The sequence below is a fragment of the Xenopus laevis genome, chromosome 7S, assembly GCF_017654675.1.
Source record: "Xenopus laevis strain J_2021 chromosome 7S, Xenopus_laevis_v10.1, whole genome shotgun sequence".
Taxonomy (NCBI): Eukaryota; Metazoa; Chordata; class Amphibia; order Anura; family Pipidae; genus Xenopus; species Xenopus laevis.
The window spans coordinates 15,626,124-15,636,849 of NC_054384.1; the positions used below are offsets into that span (position 1 = coordinate 15,626,124).

The 10,726-nt window shown below is 44.2% G+C and overlaps 1 protein-coding gene across 1 annotated transcript; it reads right to left on the bottom strand.

The window, feature by feature from the left end:
- Positions 1 to 253: 253 nt before the first annotated feature.
- On the bottom strand, positions 254 to 4,840 carry cyp26a1.S (cytochrome P450 family 26 subfamily A member 1 S homeolog). The gene is given in 7 exon segments (NM_001088399.1): positions 254 to 864; positions 1,114 to 1,269; positions 1,869 to 2,003; positions 2,191 to 2,337; positions 2,574 to 2,858; positions 4,101 to 4,325; positions 4,601 to 4,840. Coding segments are annotated over 7 exon segments (1,479 nt in total). The 5' UTR covers positions 4,790 to 4,840; the 3' UTR covers positions 254 to 522.
- Positions 4,841 to 10,726: the final 5,886 nt, after the last annotated feature.

Genomic DNA, 10,726 nt, shown 5'->3' on the forward strand with positions numbered 1-10,726 from the left:
ATATCAGTGTTGCTTGACCTAAAACTGTTGAAGAACAACAGTTCATTGAAAGCTGAAGAGGTGCTCTAGTAGCTGTACTCAGTCTATCCTGTTTATCAAAAGTCATATTTAACCACCAAATACACACACGTGTCCCTACAATAGCAGCAAACAGGGCACTTATAGCAAATAAGCAATTTATACTGTGATATTCAAGTACAAATGTGCGAGGATGTAGGAAACATTTACCATTCAACAATGTACAACACAGAAGTTTTTACATTCTGTTAATACTTTATTAGAGCAAACAAAATAAAACCATATTTACAGGAACATTTACAGAGATGCGATAAAACATGTCCAATGATGCAAATCCCAGACACCACGGGCAAGAGCGCAAATAGTGCTTCAATTCAGTGAGAAAAACAAAAAAAGAATAAATAACTGCAACACTGTACAAATTAAATATAAAACCAGTTACAAAAGCCACTATGTACAACTTTAAGATGCTATGTAAGTAGGTTTACACACAGAATCTATTGCTTAAATAGAGCTGGAGAAGGGTTTGAATTTAGCGGGTAGGTTGTCCACAGGACAGATAATCGGGGAGGTTGTCATGGCGGGGGATCCGTTCAGGAGCTCCCAGTCGCAATTACGACACAATTCCACCACGAACACCTTGAGAAGGATTTTAGCAAATTCTTTGCCGATGCAGCACCTCACTCCACCTCCGAAAGGGATGAAGCCAAACCTTGAGGAATCTCTGGGAAGTGGCGTTAGAAAGCGGTCAGGGTTGAATTTGTCCGTGTCGGGAAACAGATCGGCCTCACCGTGGGTGTCAGCAATGCTGTATATAACATTCCAGCCCTTGGGAATCTGATAGCCCTGAAAGAACAAAGAGCAAGCCATAAATAGCAGGCAACTACAGGTAGTGACACCAGTAACAAGGTGTTATGTGGGGTGTCGGTTTCTCCCTAGAGGGGGCTGTAAAACCATAAAACGGGGATTCAGGAACACTGTGCAATTGCATCCATTGAACTTCCGGTAAGGGTAAAAGCCAACACACTGGGGTCTGATTATGATAAGGGTAAAACTATTGAAATAAGCTCTAAGCACAGAGAAAGGGAAACTTACATTTAATACAAACGTCTTGAGAGCCACGCGAAATCCACCGGCCACTGGTGGGCTGAGCCGCAGAGTCTCCTTAATGACACAGCTAGTATACTTTAACTGTTGAAGTACTTCGATGCTCAGTTCCTTCTTTTCCTCGGGTTTAGTGGACAAGAGACCCTATAGAAAAGAAAATACATATAATGCATGCTTTAATGTATACAATGTGCCATTAAAAGTCTGCAGATTTAATTGGACCTGCACATCCACATTATATTGCAGCCAGCAGGGTTACCTCCCACACCCCCGACAAAATACCCTTAAGATTGCAAGCTGCTGCGACCAGTTTGTAATTGGTAACCCTTGTCTGTTAGGGCTCTTACAGACGACCGGTTTTACCTGAAAAAACGCTCGTCTGTAAGAGCCCTTGAGTTATTGAAAAGTGGTGGAAACCCTGCAGGTACTATATAAATAAATGATGAGGCTATAGTTGTGAATTGACCCATTATAGTAGTGCCACTGGCATTTAGAGCAGCTTGCACTACATTTAGTGCACTTTATTAAACTAGATTAGATTATTATACGCCGAACATCTCAATGGTGTTAACTAAATTGTAAGCTCTTGTGACCACAGACTGTTTCATAATGCACTCGTTTGTTATAATTTTCTTTTTTTTTGGTGCTCTTTACACAAATGAGGGTGGTAGTGAACTAGTTAGAAGAACTTCTAGCAAGAAATGAACGTATGTCTGCCTCTAATATTGGTCCGGCTAAATTACCTGTGTTTCAAGCTCCTTGCGGACCTTTTCCAGAACGTCTTTGTGAAGCGCAAGAAAAGAGGTGAGGGACGTGGCAGCACTTGCCGTGGTTCCGTGGCCTCCAAACAAGAGCTCAGTTGCGGACTCTTTCAATGCCTGCAGGAGGTAAAATAAAGGTTTAAAAGAAAATTAGAGCATTGTATGTTTATATATGCATATACACAGTGCCAGCACATTATGCTCATTACTAGTAGGCAAATGTAGGTCTGGCTAAATAGTGACACATGCAGAAAAGCCACATAACGTGGTGGAATGCTCCATAGAAGAGGAGGACGATATTTACCTGCAAGTTGATGGGCTCGCCATTCCTGCGGCTATAGTCAATCAGCAGCTGCAGGGCATCCTTGCAATGTTCATCTGGTTCTCTTTGCAGCTTTTCCTTGATGTTTTCCTCAATTTGGGCATGAATTAGGTTTCTGGCCCGCAGACCCTATTTTAGAGAAAAAGGGAAAAAAAAACAGTTAGCCCAGTGGCCAGCACTTCTTAATATTTCCAAACATATTTTGCCTGGGCATTTGCAGTGATTATAAATACAGCCTTGCCATTTTAGCCAATGCAACAACTTGTAACATGACGGGAATTTATAGGATAAAGATTTTATAAAGAATGATTTGGCTACTGGAATACATAGGGTTAAAGGAAAGAGCGTGCAGTTCCATTGCTTACCCGGTAGAGGCCGCTAAACGGCACATCAATAGGCAAAGAGAAAAGATTTCGGCTCATTTCCTCGAAGGCTTCGAGCAGCGTTTCCTCCTGTTCGCGGTCCATGCGTTGGGGATCACAGCCGAGCAGGAGCCTCATGGCAATGCGGAACATCATTCGTTTGATGGCGGGATACACCAGCACACAGGGGCCGCTCTGCAGCCACAGGTTCACGGAGCATCTCACCTCTTCTTCCATCTGCGGCACGTAATTAGCGAGGGCTTCCCGGGAGAAGGCTTGCGCGATCACCTGCGGGCAGAACATTCATTAGCACCATAGGCACAACCACCTAAACTAGCGCTTCTCACTACTATTCACAGCAGGGAGTTGGAACCCCGTCTGCTTGGCCCCCCATCAGATAAGCATGTTATTTGCCCGAAGCACAAGCAGGGTTAAAGGGGTTGTCCACCTTTGATTTAACTTTTAGTATGATCTTGAGAGTAATATTCTTAGCCAATTTGCAAAGGGTTTTCATTTATAATTATTTGTGGTTTGAGTTATTTAACTTTTTATTTAGCAGCTCTCCAGTTTGCAATTTCAACCATCTGCAACCATGCATTGATTTGAATAAGAGACTGGGATATGAATAGGAGAGGGTCTGCATAGAAAGATGGGTAATAAAAAGTAGCAATAACAATAAGGATCAGGGCACACAGGCAGATGTCGACCGGCAACAAATCTCCTCTTCAACGGGGCGACTAATCTCCCCGATCTGCCTCCCGCCGGCTAAAAAGTAAATCGCCGGCGGGACGGCACTCGGTGCGATTCATTTTCTGAAGTCGCCCAAAGTTTCCTCGTGAGGCAACTTCAGAAAACGAATCGTGCCGAGTGCCATACATGATTTACATTTTTCCCTGAGGGAAGGCAGATCGGGGACATTAGTTGCCCCGAAGAGGAGATTTGTAGCCGGGCGACTAATCTCCCCGAATCTGACAGTGCGTCTCTGCCCTTACAGAGCATTCTTTTTAAACGGGGTCAGTGACCCCCATTTGAAAGATGGAAAGAGTCAGAAGAAGAATGCAAATAATTAAAATAGAAAAACTATAACAAATAAATAATGGAGACAAATTGAAAAGTTGCTTAGAACTGGCCATTCTATAACATACTAAATGTGAATTTTTAATCCTTTCCAGGTGTTACTCGGCCCCCTGCTGGGGTTCAGGGGGGGGAGATTAGCAGGTTCATCCCAAACAAAGATTAACCTCCCTGTCACCCTGCTGAAATTAAATCGAGCTCTGTAGAATAGAACCCTGGAGGGCAACGATTCCCCACCGGGCGCAGATAAAGGGCGAAAGATAAATTGATATATTAGAAGCAGGCGTTTCTCTATGGAAGTGAACGGTTGGTGGCGCTGCAGTTGCGCGCTCGGAAACGCTTACAGCCGCTACTGAGCGTGGGAAATGTTTTCCAGCTGCTACAATAATTCAGTAATAACTGGAGGGCCACAGCTGAACTGTGGAAGCACATTGGGACCCCCGTATTTACACGAACCTTCTTGGTGTACTTGTGCTCGTTGTCGTGCAGGTTGGACAGACAGCCGGCCCCTAGGATGGTGCGCACAGAGGCCGGCCAGTGCACCGACACCAGCTTGTGTTCCCCCATCAGGATCTGTCGAACGTTCTCCGCGCCCGTAACGCGCACCGTGGGGCTGCCGAACAGATGCGTCTTGTAGATGCGACCGTATTGGCTTCGCTTCACTTGGAGGAACCTGCGCCTCTGGGGGGAGAAAAGAAGAGCGGGGCTGGTTAGCAGGCGCGTTGGGTTATTTGATGATTTTAATGAGGTCTAGGATTTGCGCCCCTGGTCATTGGAGATTAAAGCGGTACCTTTATTGATAGAGCAGAATTTTCAGCCTGGCTACATAGTCTATGCGTTCCCCACAGTTACTTTGTGCCAATGCGACTCGCTTTAATGTCCCCCCTCTCCAATGAAACTCTGTTGCGCACAGGTGCCTCCTAGAGCGCATTCAGCCGCCAGTGTTTCATACATACCTGTAGCACCATTTGCAGAGTCTCTCCGAAGAAGGGCAGTCCCATGGTGCCCGGGGGCAGTGGGTTAGCGCAGGCGGCATCTTTGCGCCTCAGGCAGTAGACTTCCCAGAGTTTGGCAGCGGTGAGAAGGAGCAGCAATGGCAGTGCCAGGGTGCACAGAGCGCTGGTGAGCAGAGTGTACAGATCCATGGCACAACAGTAGTAGAAATAAGAAGTGGCTACCTGAGCTGGAAGCAAGGTGAGCCCCGGACACGATCTGCCTCTGCCCCATACTTGCCCCTTTATATACTCTCCCCGCTCTGCCCCCTTTTTTTTTTCTTTTTTTTTTTTTTACCTTGGTCAGATAAATTAGTTCAAACAAAGTTCATCTTTAATTGCGGATTGTCGCATCGCCCTGGGACTCCTCCCACCTGGACACGACGCTACCCAAATTCTTTAACCATTTGGCTCCCATTACCACCCCGAGACAATCAGCATTTGAATGTGAATAGGGTGTTAATTTAGTCTCTACAATCAGTCGCGTTCTGGCGCATTGTGTCGCCCCCACTACCAGCCTTGCGACTGAATATTCTAGTTTCGGGCTTGTCTAACCTTGCGCATCCCTAATTCATCTTACATACACGATTATGCCCTTTATTAATTTTATACACTCCCACTGCCACCATTAGGTCTTTGCAATGTTGTGGCCCCATGGCTAATGCCACAGCAGCTGACCATTTACAAGTCGCTTTATTTACCCGGCATGGGCCATGCCCCTGTTGTAGCGCATTGCGTTGCGTGCCCAGCGCTGTCGTATTACAGTAATGAGATGACTGTACAAGAAACACGTTCCTCTGTTATAAAACGAGCTCTTGGCCCGATCTTCACCCCTATTGTATTTACGTCCCGAGTCCCGGGAGGGAGAGTCGCAAGTAAATTTTCCAACTTATGATGCAGCGCTAATCGCTGGTTCAAACTCAGGTCAGCGAGGGAAAGCGCAAGGTAAACACCAGCCCTCGCTGCCCACGCTGCTGATGCTTCTTCTTCTTTTTTTTTTCTTCTTCTTATGGACTTAATAATAATGATAATAATAATAGATCAGAGCGTTTGCGAGTCCTGGGCAGATGCCGGAGCCAATAATGCGCGCTAAATATCTCCCAAATGTGCGTGTGGCAGGGGCTGAGCGCTGATAACGAGGCAATAAAAAGACTTGAATTAGTAGCTCGTTATTGCTCGGCTGTTTTTCAGGAGTCACAGAAAAGTCTCATCTATTTCTCATTCATCTTTGATTATAAGGCTAAAACTTCTGGCGACTTTGGAATACGAAGCACACGTGTGCCATGCCGCAGGCGACTTTTCATTATAGCCGGCGCAAGACAGAGGGAAGGCGTTGGGGGGAGATTGATTGCCTAAGGGCACATGCTAAGATCTGGGGAGATTTAGTCACCCGGTGACAAATCGCCTCTTCTTCGGGCGACTAATCAACTCGAAAAGCCAGAATATAGCTAGAATGTAAATCGCCAACAGGATGGTACTCAGAGGTCTTCGTTTTCCGAAGTCGCCCTAAGTGCCATCCTGTCGGTGATTTAGATTCTACCCGGACGGGAAGGCATTGCGGGGAGATTAGTCGCCCAAAGAAGAGGCAGTTTGTTGCTGGGCGACTAATCTCCCCCAAATAGCATCTTGTGCTTCTACTCTAAATGTAAAATCTAGCTGCCCATACTCTAAATTCACCAAATTAAAGGGGATTATTAGCATCATTATGGCAACAATCTCAAAGTCACAGCCTAGGAGCCATGTGTTCTATGAGTCAGTGACCTGGGGCCCAAGCATCTGAGGGCCACAAGGCCAGTATGGATATAAGTACAAAGGAAATATTATATTTTGGAACAATTCTCTGTATATGCAACACTATGTCCAAACTGAAGCCCTCCAGCTGTTCTGTACTGCAACAGAGGTTTGTTGGAGGGCAACAGGTTGGACAGCTATGATTTATCTATTTGCCCTTTCTGTCAAACTGTCATTGTCTCTAATTCCAGTCCTGAGTGGCAGTATAATGGCTATCACCATCTCCATGTGTATGGGGCCACCAGTGATAAGGTTGACCAGTCCTAATGATTTGATCCAAAGGTGCAGGCAAATGCCTTGCCTCATACATGAAAGTTCTTACTTTAGGAGCCCATAGGACCTTTAGAAAAAACTGTATGGTTAGTTTGGCCAGGAGCACTCTGTTATACTGTAGGGCAGGGGCCCCCAACTTTTTTTTAACCTGTAAACCACATTCAAATGTAAAAAGAGTTGTGGAGCAACACAAGCATAAACAGATTTCCCTGGGACGCCATATAAGGGCTGTAATTAGCTATTTGGTAGCCCCTATGTGGACTAGTAGCCTAAATGAGGTTCTGTTTGGCAGGACACCTGGTTTTTATGCACTTAAAACTTGCCTTCATGTCAGGGATTCAAAACCCAGCACCTACTTTGAGTCCACTTAGAGCGACATCCAAGAGGTTGGTGAGGAACTGGTTGGGAATCACTGCTTTAGGACAAGATTGGATAAATGAAGGGCTTCCAGATGCCACTGAACTACAACTTCCAGCTTTCAGTAGGATGGAGATGGAGTTCAAGAGCATCTGGAGGTTGGCCTTTTGTGGGAGACGAGGTGAAAAGAGAGGTGAGCACTTTATGGCACTTGTTGAGGTTTAGGTACTCACCCCAGCTATGTAGATCTGGTAACAATGCAGAGGTGGCATCTAACCAGGCCTGTGTCTTTATCTAATGCTACCATCGTCTGCCAAACTGACCTCTAACCACCCCCCCCCATGGTGTTCCTTTCCTATTGTCAGAGGAACAGGTAACCCCCTCAGCACCGGCACTAGATTTAGCCACAAGTGTCCATGGGTAGGTGATGGGAAATCGTTTTTTTGCTGAAGGTGGTATTTTTGGACCTCTAGTTCAGAGGTCCTTAACCTTTTTTTACCCTGTGAGCCACATTCAGAACAGTTGGGAAGCAACGCAAGCATGAAAAAGTTCCTGGGCAGTGCCAAATATGGGCTGTGATTGAGTATTTAGTAAACCTTATGTGGACTGGCAGCCTACCAAATTCATTCTTTAATACAACCGAAACTTGCCTTCAAGCCGGGAAATCAAAAATAAGCACCTGCTTTGAGGCCACTCAAGGGAACAACATCCAAGGGGTTAATGAGAAAGATATTGCTCAAGAGCCACTGGTTGTTGGTCACTGCTCTAGTTAGTAACCAAGCATTTGTTCTGACTAGTGGGATCAATAATAAAGAATCTGAATAGAACAGTGAGCATAAAACATTATAAATCTTTACAATGAGTGATTTTTGTGGCAGGAATGTACACACACACACATATATAATACACAAAAGCCATGAATATCTTGTAAAATATATCCTCATAAATGGTGACTAGTGATGTCATCAGTTATAAGGTGTGTAGTGATGTAATATTTGTCACATGACTCTATAAAACTTGTGTATGATAATAAATAAAGTACCCCATGTTGGAAAATATGAGGATATTAGAAGTAACCTCGGAGTTCCATGACCTATATAAAGCATTTATATGGTCATGGAACTCCTCTGTGACTTATAATATCCTTATATTTTACAATAGGGGGTACCAGGGCCGCCATTAGAAATCACGGGGCCCCGTACAACAAAATTTTTGGGGCCCCCTGGGCCCCGTCCACACTGACGACCAAGCTCCGCCCCATATCCCGCCCACATCGCAGTTAAAAGATCACACAGACATCAGCGCTAAAAAAGTAACCCCCCCCCCACACAAGTTGTAAAAAGCTATTGATGGTCAGGGCCCCCTTATAAAAAAAATTGGGGCCCCAAAAAAAAAAATGTAAATTTTTTTTAAAACATTGGTGGTAGGGGCCCCCTTATAAGTTAAAAAAAACTTGGGGCCCCAACAAAAAAAAATGTAAAAAAAACTAAAAAATAAACAAACATTGGTGGCAGGGGCCCCCTTACAAGTTAAAAACAAATTGGGGCCCCAAAAAAAATTTAAAAAAATAATAATTTTTTTTTGAAAAAAAAAAAAAAACCTGGTGGCAGGGGCCCCCTTACAAGTTAAAAAAATTTGGGGCCACCAAAAAGAAAATTAATTTTTTTTTTTAAAAAAAACCAAAAAAACAATGGTGGCAAGGGGCCCCTTACGAGTTAAAAAAAAAATTGGGGCCCCAAAAAAAAAGTTTTAAAAAAAAGATTGGTGGCAGGGGCCTATAGAATATTAAAATAATACATTGGTGGCCAGGGGATTAAAAAAAAAAAAACACAAACTGGTGTTCAGTAGAATTGAACTCATGGCTTCAGTACTTCAACTTCGCCTCCTTTCGTGACTTCGGGTCTTTTCACCGCTTCAGGACTTCAATTTCGGCTGTTTTCGTGACTTCGGGTCTTTGCGCCGCTTCAGGACTTCGGCTTCGGCTGTTTTCGTGACTTCGGGTCTTTTCGGCGCTTCGTGACTTCGGGACTTCGGCTTTTTCCGTGACTTCGGGTCTTTTCGGCGCATCGGCTTCGGCTTTTCGGCACTTCCGCATTCGGCACTCAAGAGGAATGACGTACGGCTCGGGCGCTCGTAAGGGGGGCCCGGATCTTCAAAAAAATGCAGCGCTGCCGGGCCCCCCTTCATGCCCGGGCCCGGTACGCTTGTCCCCCCTGTCCCCCCCTGATGGCGGCCCTGGGGGGTACTCTATTCACTATACATGTTGTGAGAGTGCATGAGATAATGTAATGCATGTGGAACAATGTATCTAAGCTGCATCCCATAAGCCACAGAGAATAGGCACTGGGAAAGCAGATAAAGTGGCATAAACATCCCCTGCATTCAGCACAGAGGTCATGTTTGGGGAAAAACAAACCCTCCTTGTATTTAAATGCGCTCCAGTGTTACATATAGATCACTAATACACCTGCATTTCATTCAGGGAACCTTATTTGTAAGTTTATTATGTGATCCCTTATTAGCCTGTGAATGGGGACCTCCCGATGACCTTCCGGAACAATATCTGGTAGGTTTGAAAATCCTGCCGCACAAGTACTGCACCGCTGTATGCAATCCTCTCCACGGGTCTGCCATCCAATTGTTGGACCAACGATTGAATCAGCCTTATTTGGTCCAGAGCATGGCTGACTAAATCGAGAAATATCTGCTGTACGTCGAGGCTTAATAATAGCCACGTCATGGATGCTGAACTCAAATTTCGAACAAAACTGATGTTAAATCGGATGTTCATTCACACCCTATAATTATTGAATAGGAAATTCATGGTCAGGATGGCAATTTTTTTGTGCCACCCTACCCTCCTTTTTTTTACCCCAATTAGCAAATGAACATATACTTTTGGAATCTGATTTTATTAAAGGACCAGTAATATCAATTTAAAAAAAAAATTGTTAGTATAGAACGAAAAAAAACAAACCACAAAGACATATTAAACTTTTAAATCACTAAGTCTTTATTAAGAAATAACTTACCGAAATTGCGCTCCTCTTCAGAAAAGGCGATCCGTCGATCCATCATGTGGCGCTCGATTTCTCCTCCCTGCTTTCCTTATAGAAGATAGCCAGGGAGGAGAAATCGATGGATCGTCGCCCTGTCGCCTTTTCTGAAGAGGAGCACAAAGTGGAGTTTCAGTGAGTTATTTCTTAATAAAGACTTGACGATTTAAAAGTTTAATGTCTTTGTTGGATTTTTTTTTTTCTTTCTATGCTAATTTTTTTTTTTTAAAAAAAATTGATGTTACTGATTCTTTAACTCCAGTAAAATTGCATTAAGAATGGGTAAAAGACATAAAACCAACTTCAGATTGAGTGTCATAATTTCATGCCAAAGTGAACAAAATTTGGCATATTAAAGAAACGGTGTAAGGATTTTGTGAATTTTTTCCACAATAGATTAATGGCAAAAAAGTTCTTTCTTTGGTTTTTGTTTTATTACATCTCCTTCTGACCTGGCACTGTGAATGTGCTCCACTTTCTGCTATCTGACCAATGTGCAGATGGAGTTGCTTTTGAAGCTGACCATAAACCTTGAGATCCGCTCCTTGGCACGGTCACCAAATGAGTGGATCTCTGCCTGATTTGCCCTCTTCCCCTATGTGCTAGCCCAAAT